At 58.4% G+C, this 13875-nt stretch overlaps 1 protein-coding gene across 5 annotated transcripts in view; it reads right to left on the bottom strand.

Annotated features, from left to right (window-relative positions):
- The window catches only part of SPTBN2 (spectrin beta, non-erythrocytic 2), a 38640-nt gene that overhangs the window by 924 nt on the left and 23841 nt on the right, over positions 1-13875 (bottom strand). For 4 of the 5 annotated variants that reach the window (XM_070046087.1, XM_060302879.1, XM_060302880.1 and 1 more), the window contains 21 exons: positions 12927-13683; positions 12036-12238; positions 11602-11692; positions 11213-11359; positions 8679-8942; positions 7242-7466; positions 6898-6987; positions 6285-6545; positions 6075-6205; positions 5661-5865; positions 4657-5031; positions 3724-3968; positions 3490-3628; positions 3125-3209; positions 2608-2804; positions 2132-2274; positions 1967-2042; positions 1833-1883; positions 1174-1394; positions 746-919; positions 248-290 (listed from right to left, as the gene is read on the bottom strand). In XM_070046087.1, the coding sequence (XP_069902188.1) occupies positions 248-290; positions 746-919; positions 1174-1394; positions 1833-1883; positions 1967-2042; positions 2132-2274; positions 2608-2804; positions 3125-3209; positions 3490-3628; positions 3724-3968; positions 4657-5031; positions 5661-5865; positions 6075-6205; positions 6285-6545; positions 6898-6987; positions 7242-7466; positions 8679-8942; positions 11213-11359; positions 11602-11692; positions 12036-12238; positions 12927-13683 (4123 nt within the window). The remainder of the gene's footprint in view (positions 1-247; positions 291-745; positions 920-1173; positions 1395-1832; positions 1884-1966; positions 2043-2131; positions 2275-2607; positions 2805-3124; positions 3210-3489; positions 3629-3723; positions 3969-4656; positions 5032-5660; positions 5866-6074; positions 6206-6284; positions 6546-6897; positions 6988-7241; positions 7467-8678; positions 8943-11212; positions 11360-11601; positions 11693-12035; positions 12239-12926; positions 13684-13875) is intronic. The other variant, XM_030833456.2, reaches the window with a different exon arrangement.

Below are 13875 nucleotides of genomic sequence, written 5' to 3'. Positions count from 1 at the left end.
GGAAGAGGAGGAGGTGGAGATGACTGCCTCATCTCACTGGAGAAAAAGACCCCTTTAAGGGAGGGAACATGTTTTGGTGTGGCCTTCACAAACATCCAGTTGGCACATTGTGGGTTGTCTGATATCGAAGAATGAGACACTTCAGACAAGGAAAAAGAGAGAGGCGAGGGAAGAAAGAAATGTGCATCTGGAGGTTCTAAGACTTCCCAGAGAGAAGGGGGACATGGGAGGAGAAGGGACAGCTCACCTCATCCTTGGCCTGGAATAAATATTCTTTCCCATCCTGTAAGCTGTTGGGAGAGAGAGAAACTTCAGGGCAGAGCTGAGACTCTGATTGGCCAGATCAGGGCTGGTGAGAGCTCACTATCACCCAGAGACCAGGCTGGAGAACATGCCCGGGAACCTCAGAGCCAGATCAGACACGTTCTGCACGTTCTTCAGATTCCCGGGACTGTGCCAAAGCACATCCTTCCTGATTGGCTGCCGAGGACCAGGGGCAGGCAGGGGCAGGCCCCCGGAGGTACCTGGAGACAGGGGAGCGCCAGCATCCTGCCTCAAGACCTCCCAGGCAGGATAACTTTTCAGCTTGACAGGCCTGCGTCTTGGTGCTTCGGCTCCCCTTAGTGTGGAATACAGCCAGATCCCCCGCCTCTCCCTCCTTGACCTCTCTGTCCCCTAGTGGCTCCCCTGTGCCTTGTATCACTGTGACCTTCCCTCCCATCCCGAGGGCACGTTCCATTCCTACCCCAGCTTGAAGACATGCTTGCGCTTTCGATAATCAAAGGCAACGCTGCCCTGGGCTCTGGCCAGGCTGACAGGCACTTCTCCGTGGTACGGCACTCCTGCACTGGCTGCCTTAGCATCCTTGTAAAAGCCAAGGCTCCCACGCCGCAGGACACAGTACACGTTCTGCCATGACCTGGGAGAGACATGGTGCAGGTGACGAGGAGGGGACGCAGGTGACCGACTGGACTTTGAGGGGCCAGGCATCCTGGGAACAGCTTGGCTGTCATTGGGCCCATCGTCTCTACACCCTCCCGGCCCTCACCTGAGGCCCCACCTGCTCCTGAGTCCTACCCCCCACCGCCCCAGTCTAGGAAGAGGTTCTGGGCAAGCCTCTCCAGAAGGCAGGAGCCGCAGAGGCCGCAGGCACCACACGACCAGACCCGGTACCTGTTGGCGGCCTTCTTGCCAAAGGCCTCCATCTCCTGTTTGCGGCACAGCAGCCCCTCCATCTGTTCTTGGGCAGAGAGCTCCGGGCCGCGGGTGGGCAAGGTGGCAACCCGGGCTGACTCGGATGACCTGCTCTGGGGCATTATAGGAGGGGTCGGGCCCCGTGTCCGGGTCTGCTTCTCTCCCCGTGGCCCATTGGCCTCGTCCCCAGCACCAGACCCCTGTGAAGAAAATGGTGTCTGTGTCAAAAGATAAGATGGGGGTTTCCCTGGTGGCGCAGTGGTTGAGAGTCCGCCTGCCGATGCAGGGGACACGGGTTCGTGCCCCAGTCCGGGAGGATCCCACATGCCGCGGAGCGGCTGGGCCAGTGAGCCACGGCCGCTGAGCCTGCGCTTCGGGAGCCCGAGCCCATGCTCCGCAGAGGCCACAGCGTGAGAGGCCCGTGTAACGCAAAAAACAAACAAACAAAAAAGATAAGATGGGAGACACCTAGCCTGCAGGTCGTGAAGCTGGAAGTCCATGAGCTGGTCTTGCCACCTCCACGTTTCCTCTGAGTCTCTGCCCTCTCCTGACCCCGCTGTCCCCACCGCCCAGCTCACACCCCCATTTCATCCCATATCTCCCAGTTATCGATACCCACACCTCCAGGAGAAACTCACAGGCCCTTCTGGGAAGCTGCCCTGCTCAAGTCTCTGTTGTTCCACCAGGGGCTACAAGGACAAGACGCTGTAAGCAGATGTGCAAGGGGAGGGGCTCAGATTCTGATGGGGGCGCTTGGGGCAGCAGGAGTCACCTGTGGGGCTTCCGCATCTGTGCAGACGCCGTTCACGCTGGCTGGCTGTGAGGGTGCTGGCAGGCGGGGCTGGGCTCTGGAACGGCAGAGGTGACAGAGAACGTGAAGTCTGTGTGTTGTTCTGGCTCAGGCCCCACTTCCTCCCCGAAGTGTCCCACCTCTCACCTGTCCCAGGTAGCATCGGGAGCTGTCTGGCTGTCCAGCAGGGCCCCTTCAGGCACACTGGCTGTGGGCTCTGGGGCAGGGGGCTGTTTCCTCCGTTCCTCTTCCTCCCTCTTTCTTTTCCGCTCCTTCTCCTGCTCCTCCAGCTGTCAAAAATTTCTGAGGTCAGAGCATGGAAGGTCCCAGGCATTGGGGAAAGCTGAAATGTCTCAGCTCTAGTCTGATGAAACAGGAAGAATGGAGACTATAATTCCAGATGAGGGCGGGGATTAGGAGTTATGGGGGGGATGGTGTCTCTTAGTGCCACCCAGGGAAACGGATGGCTCCTAAAGCTGAGGTGACAACAGGGCACTCTTGGCTCACATCTGGGAGACGCTGGGCCAATGGGAAGAGAAGAAATGCCTTCTTCAAGCAGGAGAGCGCGCGGAGTCTGGGGCAGTGGGATGGGGCCGGTACTCCTGGGGTCCTGTAGCCCTCACCGCTGTGAGCTTCTCCAGTGCGCTGAAGCGCTCCTCCCAGGCCACTGCGGACTTCTGGAAGGCTTCGTGCCGCTTGATGAGGCTCTCGACTTCATCGACTGTGCAACCCAGCTCAGCACTTCGCACCAACGGCTCCTGGCTGCACAGCCAGGCCTCCGCCATACCTGCATCTCTCCCAAACACGAGCACCTCCAAAACTGCAGGTATTGGGGGTTGCAGGGAGGTGGCAAATCAGGGTGGGCAACGACAGGGTATTATAGCCACAGCAGCTTCAAGCACAGGGGCACAGAGAAAGCCACTGCCCCAGAGCAGGAGCTTAGGGCAGAGCCAGGCAGTGCCAAGGGTGGGGGCCTTGAATTCCATGCCCCAGATTCCTGGTCTCCCCTACTCTGGAAACTACAGGGTGCAAGACCCCCAGCCGCTCCCTCACCGCCCAGGGCCTGGAGCTGGTGCAAGACCCCCAGCTGCTCCCTCACCGCCCAGGGCCTGGAGCCCTCAGTTTCCTACAGCGGCTCACCAAGCTGCAGCCAGTCCATCTTCTCCTGCCACTTGTCAGCTGTCTCCTGGCGCCGTGCCTGAAGCTGAGACAGCTTCTCTGAGATCTGGGTTGGGGCGGGGGGGGGGGGGGAGATGCGAGTTAGCACCCAGAGGGGCCTTGCCAGGGTCCCTGGGGGTCTCACATGGGGGAACCAGTGATTTCTGATTTCAAGAGGCAGACAGTTCTGGGAGAAAGACAGAATGGGGAGATCCCTGAACAGCACTAAGGGGAAGGTGAAAGGTTTCTGCAAAGAAAGAATGAAAGGAAGCAGGAAGACTCAGAGGAGAAATCAGCATTCAGCCCTCCCCCGTGAGGGCGCCCGGCTACGCCCAGGCCTCACCCACCTCCTCAGCCGCGTAGTGGCTCCTGGCGAGCAGCCCCTGTCCCATGTCGATGCAAGAGGAGAAGCGGTCAGCCCTGGCCTCTATCTCCGCCTTGATGCCTTGGTGGTTCTTGATGACCAGGTCTGCGGAGGAAACATCCCTGGGGGCACGGAGACCACATCACCCGCTGCCCACAACCCTATCCCGGCCACCAGCCCATAACCCCCGGAGGCCGCCAGGCTCTGTGGGCCTCACCGGGGCCGCTCCTGGGCATCCATCTGCAGGTTCACTCCGTCCATCCACAGCATCAGCTCCCGGACAGCCTTGAAGAAGCGGAACTTGTCCGTGGTGTCCAGCAGCAGCTGGCGGCGGGCAGCAGAGCTTCCCTGAAGCTGCGCCCAGGCCTCGGCCACGGCCTGCATGTGGCGGCCGATCTCCTCGGCCTTGTCTCCGGCGTAGGCCTTCTGGAGCCGGTGGCCGTCATCCTGCACCTGCTGGGCCTGCCGGGGCCCAGGTCAAAGTCAGGCAGAGTTGGGAGACTCTGAGGGGCTGCAACCTTCCTCAGTCCTGACCTCTGCTCAACAGCTCCTGCCCATTTTACCAGCCAGAGAAGCAGGGGGAGGAGTGGGGGGGGGGTGCTGGGAAAGATGAGAGCTGGAGTCCAGAGTAAGCCCTGTCATACTCTGCCCTGTAGGGTCTTACCAGGGGGCCTGGGCTTAACCTGGGGATCAACCCTTTAAAAGGGTCACTAGCCGGTGAGCTTTCAGAGGCCTGTCCAGCTCGTGGGGGACCTCAGAGATTGCTAGAGTGAGATTTTCGGCCTGAAGAAGGGACTTCAGTGGGGGGCCGACCGGGTTTAAATGGCTGCGGGAAGGATCTATGCTTATTTTGTGTAGGTCTAACACCTGAGTGGGACCAACAGATGGGTTTTAGTACACCATGAAGAATCTTCTACCCACCAGGACCACGTGAAAATGTCACAGGCCCTCAAAAAGCCTTGTCATTACAGGTGTGGACGGGGTGGCTAGATGTCCCCTGGCCAGAGACGGTTTCCTGGAACCATCCTAACGTCATCCCTACGTGGCCCTGCAGAGGATGCGATCCCTCCAGCCTCCCCATGTTCCCCACGGAGTCTCCTCTAAGCCCCCTCATCCCTCCCCCCTGCCTCCACCCATGCTTGAGTCAGACCTGGGCGCTGAGGGCCTGGATGTCGTGCTCAAAGGCACAGTGTCGGCGCTGCAGGGCCTCGGCAGCGTTGAGGTCCCGGCCGGTCCCGTCTGGAAGCTGCTGCTGCTTGTGCTGCACCCGCGCCAGGGCCTGGCGCGCACCGTGCAGGAAGCGCTGCAGCTCGTGTGCAGCTGCCAGCACCTGACCCCGCGTGTCCAGCAGCTCGAGCAGGTCAGCCCAGGCCTCGTTGAGACTGTCCTTCCACTCAGCCACCGTGGCCCGGGCGGCGTGGCCCCCGGCGATGAGCCCGTTGGCCAAGGCATTGGCGCTGTCCACGCGCTCCTGGCCGATCGTGCTCGTGTCCCGGGAGAACTCTCGGAATTTGTCCCGGAGCATCTGGCAGAGGAAGCGGTTGCACGGACAGCACTGTGATGTGGTCCCTGACTTGCGGGGCAAGTCCTTTCACCCCAGACTGAGAACCCACTTCTTTCCCTGGGCCACATGGGCCAAAACAGATTTCTTCAGCAGGGCCGAGTTAGGCAGCAGAAGCAACTGGTTCCCACTGACCCTGGATTTGACTGACACGCCCAGCCTCCAGCCCCCAGCAAAGGGGTACTTGGAACCTTGAGTCTTCAGACAAGGATACCCTAACTATGGTCCATATTTCGGCACCAGTGAGTGTCCAACCCCCAAACCGTGGGGAGGAATCTCAAGTCCCCAGTGTACTGGTGAGGTCTACTGGAAAACAGTGATCGGTCATTTCCTTTTGGCCCGCGTCTATGCGCAGCCCCACGTCCTCCTTTCTGCACGATTCTCCCAATTAAATATCTCAGAACCCAGAGGACAGCGTCTGCACGACCTGGTCTTGCACCCCTGCCCCTTGGTGCTCCGCCCAGGATGAAGTGCTAGTCTCCCAGGGGCCCTGGTGGACAGCCAGACAGCACCCGATGCTACCTGGGACAGGATGAAGTGCTAGTCTACCCTTCCCGGAGCCCACCTGTGGCCGCTGTCCTCCCCGCACTCACAGTCACGTGCTCGTAGTCCTGGCCCAGCTCGTGCGAGGCTGCCACCACCTCGCGCTCCTGGATCCACTGCTCCAGGTCGTCCAGCTCCCGGCGGAGCTGGCACAGACGCAGGTGCTCGTGCAGGCGCTCCCGCCGCTCTCCCGCCAGCTCCTTCAGGCTGGCGTACAGCTTGTCCACCTGGGCTTGGCGGATCGATATGCGCGTGCTGCGGGGGAGGGGAGGACACACTGCTCTGACCCCTAGTCTATCCCAGAGAGTCCTGCCCCCCAACTGCTTGCCAAGTCCCTGCTTCTCCAGCTTTCTAGATGGTCCTGTACACATGCAGTACGGAAGGCTCTGCAATCTCTGGGCCTTTCTGGAACTGGCTCCCCTCTCCCCCAGGGACTGGCCTGGGGGTCCAGGTGCTATGCTCACCTCTCTGGGTGCTCGTGGTCAATCATGTCTTGGCTGCTGGCTGCCAGCTGGTGGATGGTCTGGGCGTAGTCGGCCAGGGCTTGTTCCAATACCTGATGCTTCTTCACCTCTGCCTGGGCACTCAGCTCGTCCTGGGGGAGGGGAGAGTGGCAGCAGAGAGTAGGGGAGGGGGGAGGAAGGCCGTAGCCTGAGCTCTGGTCTGGCTCTCACCTTGGCCTTCTCCTGGCCCATCATGTGTAACTCCTGCTCGCCCATCCAGGCCTCTGCCTCCGCGGCGTCGCGGTAGAACTGCTGGGCCCTCAGGGCCTCCTCCAGTCGCTTCCCTCGAAGCTCCAACTCGTGGCCCAGGCGCTTCCACATTTCCTGTAGCTCAGCCAGCTCCGGGCCTGCTGCCGCCGCACCCAGAGCGCGCTGTCGCTCCGTTAGGTCCGCGATCCGCGGCTCGTGGCCCTGGATCTCCTTCTGCAGGGTCTGTCCGTGGCGACAGAGGAGGAGACGCTGAAAGGCTTGCCGAGGGACCCCCTCACCCGACATCCCCCCCTTACGCTTACTCAACAGCAAGCCCCCCTTCACACCATTGTTTCTCATCCTCCCTGCGTCCTCTCACCTCCCCTCTTTTCTGGCCCATGACGCCCCTTCAGTCCACACGATCTCCCATCAGGGGAACCCACCCTCCCGAGGTGAGGAAAGGTGAACCACTGAAGTCTAGGGTTACACCCAGCAACCAGGGGGAGCCAGAGGAACCCCAGTTCTTAAGAAAACACACTTTCAAGTCTGGGGAGGCTCTTGGGACCCTTTCTTCCGCCTTTAGCCTCTGCCTCACCTGGTTTTTCTTCATGAGGAGCTGGACACTGGGCAGGTCCCTGCCATGCTCCATGGAGCTAGCCACGGGGAGCCGCTCCGTCACCCACAACTGGATACGAAAGTGGGGGTTAGTGGAGGTCCGGAGGGCAAAGTCCGAGCTAGGGGTTGGATAATGGGGACTCCTGGGGGAAGGTTTTCTAGGGCTCCCGGTTCTGGGGCCAAGGGACCTAGAGGGTGTCCCTAGAGGGTTGACTTTCAGTGCCAAAGGGAAGAGAAAACAGAGCACTGCTGGCATTCCCCCCAGCATCCAAGAAGGAGATTAGAGAGCCAAAGGCAGCCCCGTCCCAGGCGCCGGAGACTCACGATCTCATCCTCCACGTCCCGGTGGAACTGGTGCTGCTCGCGAGAGGCTTGCAGGCGCCGGCAACGCTCCTTCATGGGCTGGCACAGGGCCCTGAACTTCTCCTCCACGGCCCGCGAGGTCCTCTCCACCTCCCCTGCACCCTGGTCTTCCTGGGCCAGAGCTTTTGCCTGTGCCTGGATTGCTTCCACCTCCTTCTCTCGCACAGCCATCTCCCTTTCCAGCATCTGCCAACCGGAAGAGGAAGGAGGTGTTATCACCGTGCCTCCACCTTCAAACTCAGCGGAGACACTGGTCTATATCGAGCCAATCATGAATTCTTATCCCTGGGGCTCAGCCCAGGGAGAGTATCTCTTCATGGCCTACATCAGTGGATCTCAAACTTTAATATATATGAGAATCCAGGGGGTGTGAGAACTGTGCTAGCTATCAATTTACTGTCTCTCAGTCCCCAATCCATCTCAGGTCCAAGTCCATCTTTGCCCATTTTGAGTCACTGGAACTGGACCCTGTAAATATTTCTCCTTTGCCAGCTGGTGCAACACTAGGCCTTGTCCGTAGAGGGCGCTGGAGGGACACCTGGATGCACAGGCGAGGCGGAGGCTTCTAGCTACGGTTCCAGTGTGCTTTCCTTCTTGCTCCTACGGTACAACTGCCCGCGGTGTGCAGGAGACCCGGTGGCCCTCACCCTCCAGCAGGTTTTGCTGGCATCTCAGTGGCAACTTCCTGATGGCCAGCCTTGGCCTGCCAGATTCAGACCTGCTCTGGTCTGTGACACCCCATCAAATTTCTACGCCATCCAGCAGGCCTCTGCCTTCACCAGTGAGGTCTGAAACTCAGCCTTGGGGTAGGAGGAGGGCATCCCATTCCTTCCTGGGTGCCCCCTCCTCAGTCCTAGAGGCAGTAGCTGCTCCCTACATGTGCTATTCCCGCATTCTTTAGACCAGCGGTCAGCAAACCCCGCCCCTGGCTGGGTTTTGTAAATCAAGTTTTATTGGCACACAGCCACACCAGTCTTTTACGCATCGACTACGGCTGCTTTTACCCGAGGAGGACAGAGTTGAACAGTTGTGACAGAGACCGTATGACCCTCAAAGCTCAAAATACTATTTGGCCCTTTACAGAAAAATGTTTTCTGATCCCTGTTTTGGAGTTCTCTTTACCCCACTGGCAGGTAACCCTCTTTTATTAGTTAGTAGTTCTTTTCACTAAAGTTTCCTTGTTCAAGTTTGAGTGTGGTTTCTGTCTCCCGACTTTACTCTGACTGACACACACTCCCAGAGATTCTGACATTGGTGGCCCGTGGAAGTCGCCTTGAGAAATACCAGTGAAGACGCTGTCTGCGAGGGCTGAGGATGGTCTCGTGAATCTCAAGAGCTACTGACTCCCCCCTCGTTTCTTCTGCTGTTCACCAGTCCCACCAAAGGCCCGCCGTGTACCTGCTGCTTCTTGAGCAGGATGTTGACGCTGGTGAGGTCCTTGCCGTAGTCGTCGGAGTGCAGCTGGGCCTGCAGGCTCTCCAGCCAGCTCTCCAGGGCAGAGCAGCTCTGGGCAAACAGCTCAGCTCGGTTGGCATCAAAGAGGCTGCGGGCTTTGGCCTGGGTGGTGGTCTCCAGCTCGTCCCAGCGCCTGTGCAGGTCGTCTAGCTTCTCCCACACCAGAGCTTTCAGCTCCGGCTTCTCCAGGGTCAGCTCCCGCCCTTCCTGGGTGTGGGACAAGGAAGGGGTGTCAGAATTAGATACCACTGAACACGAGCCGATAGCAGAACAGGGACCTAAAGGGCAGCAGAGACCTGAAGTAAGGGCTATCCTACCGAGTTCTTGGGTGTTCTCCAAGCTTTCTAAGCTCTCCTACCCTCACTGCTGAGTAAATCCTACTCCTTCCTCAAGGTCCCATCAAACCTCGTCTCAGGGCTTCCCTTGTGGCGCAGTGGTTGAGAGTTCACCTGCTGATACAGGGGACACGGGTTCGTGCCCCGGTCCGGGAAGATCCCACGTGCCGCGGAGCGGCTGGGCCCATGAGCCATGGCCGCTGAGCCTGCGTGTCTGGAGCCTGTGCTCCGCAACAGGAGAGGCCACAACAGTAAGAGGCCCGCGTACCACAAAAAAAGAAAAAAAAACACAACTTTGTCTCAGTTAAGAGGCCAGTGCGCTCTCTCCTTATTTTGAGTTCCCTGGTGCTTGTGGTTTTCAGTGTCATATTGCACGTGCTATTGTGTTATCGGCCATCATTTTGTGTTTCTCAGCTCATTACCTCTCACCTGAACTACGGCAAGTGACTCTCACCTGGTTTCCCCACTCCCAGCTCTTCTGCTTGAGGACTTTGGTTTCTGGGGAGGTGAGGGCAGCGTGACTTGATCTGTACGCAAGGTGGCCTGGAAGTGCCAGGGAGTTATGCCCCCAGAAGCAGTCCTCAACCAGCGACAGCCAGGGCATTGGTGGACCAACGCTGGGAGTCCTTGCTTTGGTTGGGATAACTCATGCATGTTCCACACCGTCGCCCAGGTGTCCCATGAGGACTGAGTGCCAGGTGCCCACTGCGGTGACTGGCATGGCAGTGGACCCTTCACTGACTACCTTCCCTTCTCCGCCTCACCTCCCCACCCGCTACTGGCATTCCTGTGATCACCTCCCGTGGAAGTGGCCTGCACCGGAAGCCTTGCTTCTAGGGGAACACAAACCAAGACACTGCCTTCAGGCCAGGATGAAGAGCACCACTGGGGAACTTTACCAACCGTCGGCACAATCCACTCTGATGCACAGTCCTTATGTGGTGATCGGGGCTTTTCATGACCCGGCCTGGCAGGCTTTTCCCACCTTTCCTTCCATGGCCGCTTCATGCATTCTGTGCTCCTGCCAGAAGGACTTACGCCCTTGCTCCTGGACAGGCGCCCCGCTTCCACACCCCTGGTTTCTGGTTTCTCTACCAAGAAACATCTTTCCCTCAACACCTCTGCCTGTCCAAATTCTACTCGTCCTTCATGGACTGCCCCGCTGGCCCCTGCTTCTAGGATTCCCACGTCTCCTCTCTCCTTAGTGCCCAGGCTTTATCAGGCTCTCTCATTATATTTGTTATATTCTGCTTTGGATTGACTTTAGCTGTTTGTGTACATGTCTCATATCCTGGCTCCTGTGTCATTCCTCGAGGGTGGAGCCTGCAATGGAATCACCTTTGTTCCCCACTCAGTGCCTAATACAAGGCCTTGTACAGAGTAGCACAAAGTAAATATTTGCTGAACAAATGGAGAAACTGGATCCACACTGGTCTCTTCCTCTTCCCAACCGTCATGCCCTTGAGGGAAGGAAAGCATCTTTTTATATACCTTGCAGCACCTAGAAGAGTGCTGAGCACACAGGATGTTGTCCAGGAATACTTGCTGAGTAGAAATTAAGTTTTGCCTGTGCTCAGCTCTTGAGGCAGAGCTGGGTGGGAGACCAAATACCAGGAAAGCAAGACTCAAAAACGAGGTTGGCAAACTGTGGCCCAAGGGCCAAATCTGGCCCACCACCTGTTTTTATAAATAAAGTTTTATTGGAACCCAGCTACACTCATTCGTTTATGTATTCCCTGTGGCTGATTTGGCACCACACTGGCAGAGTTGAGTAATAACAGCAGAAACTGCGTGGCCTGCAAAGCCTAAGGTATTTTCCGCCTGGCCCTTTAGAGAAGTTTGATGACCCCACTGAAGAGTGCCCTCCTGCTCTGGACCAGGAATAGAAATCGTGCTGACCCAAAGCTGCAGTCTGGCTCCGTACTAATTTGCCTTTTCTCAAAGTTCTGGAGTCACTGTCCCATTGACCTAAGACATTTGCTCCCCAGACCATTTCTTTCCACCTTGGAAGTTTGGCACCAAGGGCTCCATGATCTCTAAACCAGATCCTGAAGCCAGGACCCTCCCCTGCACTGCGGCTGGGACGCTGAAGGGAGGAGGTTCCAAAGGCTTCCTTCTTGCTGCCCCCGTCCCATTGCTCACCTTGTCCACCTTGTCCAACCAGTCCTTGTTGGCGGCCAGCTCGGCCATGAACGCCTGGTGCTTCTGCCACTTGGTGTGCAGGTTGCGGGCCTCATCATAGGACACGTCCTGGGCTGTCAGCATCTTCTCATCAATCCAGAGTTTCAGCTGGACCGATCATGGAGCAGGGATGGAGAAGGGCAGAATACACTTCAGAGAGAGGGAAGCGGGAAGCGGGAAGGGGGCGAGGGTGAGTCGGGGGAGGTGGGGGATGTGGGGAGAAGCCAGGCAGGGATTCACATGCTCAGGTGACACTGCAGTGGACTGACTCCAGGCTCAGAGAGCGAGGGCGTTGTGGGAAAGGGTGGCCAGGGAACGTCAGAGGCGACATGGGGGACTGAGAGCCTCACCTCGTGACAGTCTTGTAAGAAACGCTGCCGCTCTCGGTTGTCCCGAAGACGGCCCAAAAGCTGCTGCACTGCTTCTTGATTCTTCTTGTGTCTGTAATGACAGGCCCCTGTGAAGCCCTTGAACTTGCTATGAAAGAGTTATGACCGTCTAACTAACCTAGAAGCCCTCAGTCCTCCTCCTCTGGGGACAATACCTTCCGGGAGCGCTACAAGTCAACCCAGCAACCCTGAGGCCCAGTGTCCAGCTACCCTAGGAGACTTCGGGGAGGCGTAACTTCCCCGCCTGTGACTCAGTCCCTCTCGGACCACTTGGTTTTTCCTCCTCTGCTTTTTGTCAGCTCCCCACCCCCATCTGTCGGTCTGAGTGCCACGTTCATCCTGTTTTCACCTGGTCCCCTTTAGGGACCCTCATTTGCCCACTGTCCTCATCATACCTCCTCTCTATGGAGTCTGCCTTCTCTTGGATCTTCTCGGCATGGATGTTGCCCTCAGACACCAGCTGGCGCCCGGCTTCCAGGAGCCCGCGGATCCGCTCACCGTTGGCATCCATGGTGCTCATGAAGTCTTCCAGTTTTTTAATGGCGGCATCAGCAGCCTGGAGTGTCCCCGGCATCTCCGTGTGAGACAAAACATATTCCTGTGTGGGAGAGGAGATACCGAGCTCATTTCTCAACCTCTCAGAAGGAACCTACCAAAGGGCCCATCTGAGACATGGAAGCCAACCAGGTAGGGACAGGCAGACTCTGGCTCTGAAGACGGAGGGATGGTGCCTGATTATGTGGGAGTCTCAGAAAGTTAGAACGGAGCTGGGCTGGAGGGACTTTAACACTCCAAGTCGTGTTCCATCTTATTTATAGCTGCTGATTACATTTCTGTTATATGACAAGCCAGGTTTTCTATTTCTTCTCTAGTCAGTTTTGGTAAGTTATGTTTACATCTTTTTTTTTTTTACTCCCTTTTTTTTTTTTTTTTTTTTTTTGCGGTACGCTGGCCTCTCACTGTTGTGGCCTCTCCCGTCGCGGAGCACAGGCTCCGGACGCGCAGGCTCAGCGGCCATGGCTCATGGGCCCAGCTGCTCTGCGGCATGTGGGATCTTCCCGGACCGGGGCACGAACCCGTGTCCCCTGCATCGGCAGGCGGACTCTCAACCACTGAGCCACCAGGGAAGCCCCCGTATTTTTTTTTTAACGTGTTCTCCCTGCCCATCCTGTTCCCTCACCTACTCCATGTGCTGCGTTTACCTCCTCATCCACCACTCCTTCACATTCCTTTGGTCCCTATTTCCCACTTTTTCCTGGTTGGGACTTTGCCCCCCGGACTCTTACCTGGCTGCTGAGCACGCCCTCGGCCTGGCGAGCATCTCGCAGGAACCCCTGGAAGCCGTGGGCCTGGGCAAGACGGCCTTGTCGGCTCTCCCACATGCGGCCCAGCTCCTCCCAGCCGGTTCCCAGCGCTTCGAGTCGCTGCCGTAGGAAGAGGCACTGGGGATCGGCCTGGTCCCGGGTCACCTCCTCACCCACGGCCCGAAGCTGGCTGTACTCGCTCCGGGCCCGCTCCACCTCTCCCCGCAGGGCTGCATGTTGGGCCAGGAGGGCCTCTGCCTCAGGCAGGGTGGCCGGCCCTTCTTCAGAGGCCACGGAGGTCTGCGTGCGGCCGAGCCAGGCCTGGAAGTCATCCAAGCTGCGCAGGAAGTCCTGCAGCCGCCGCGCCTCGCCCAGCGACTCCTCTCGTCGCCTCATGGTGGCCCTGAGGTCCTCCCAGCCGGCTTGCACCTCTCCAAGCCGGGCGCTGATGGCAGGGGCTTGGGCGGGGTGGCCAGCAGCCAGGGCATTTGCCTCTCGGGTCAGTTCGCCCACCCGGGCAGCGATGGCCTCCAGGTCCCTCTCGGTGCCGGCCAGCTTACGCTGCAGCGCCAGCACCCCGGCCAGGTCATTGCCCAGGCCCTGGGTGGACTCGATGACCTTGGTCTTTTCTCTCATCCAGGCCTGGGTCTCTGTGCACTCTAAGTGGTAGTTCTGGATGCTCAGGGCTGACGTCAGAGCTGCCTTCTTGCCGTCCGCCAGGGACCGAAACTGCTGCCACCTGAGGGCAGAGGGAGTGTCTGGAGCTGCTCAGCTTTCCCGCCCTGTGCAGGTAGATGGGAAGCTTCTTCCTGCTCTCTCGCCCTTGGTATAACCTACCGCCTGCTTCTGCTGTTTAGAGAGCCTGCTCCCCACTCATCTTTCCATGACCCCTCTTGTCTGCTCCCTGTCCAGGCACCAGCCCCTTCAGACG

The sequence above is a fragment of the Globicephala melas genome, chromosome 8 (assembly GCF_963455315.2).
Source record: "Globicephala melas chromosome 8, mGloMel1.2, whole genome shotgun sequence".
Lineage (NCBI taxonomy): Eukaryota > Metazoa > Chordata > Mammalia > Artiodactyla > Delphinidae > Globicephala > Globicephala melas.
The sequence above is the reverse complement of the archived record's forward strand: the minus strand, read 5'-3'. Positions and strand labels throughout refer to the sequence as shown.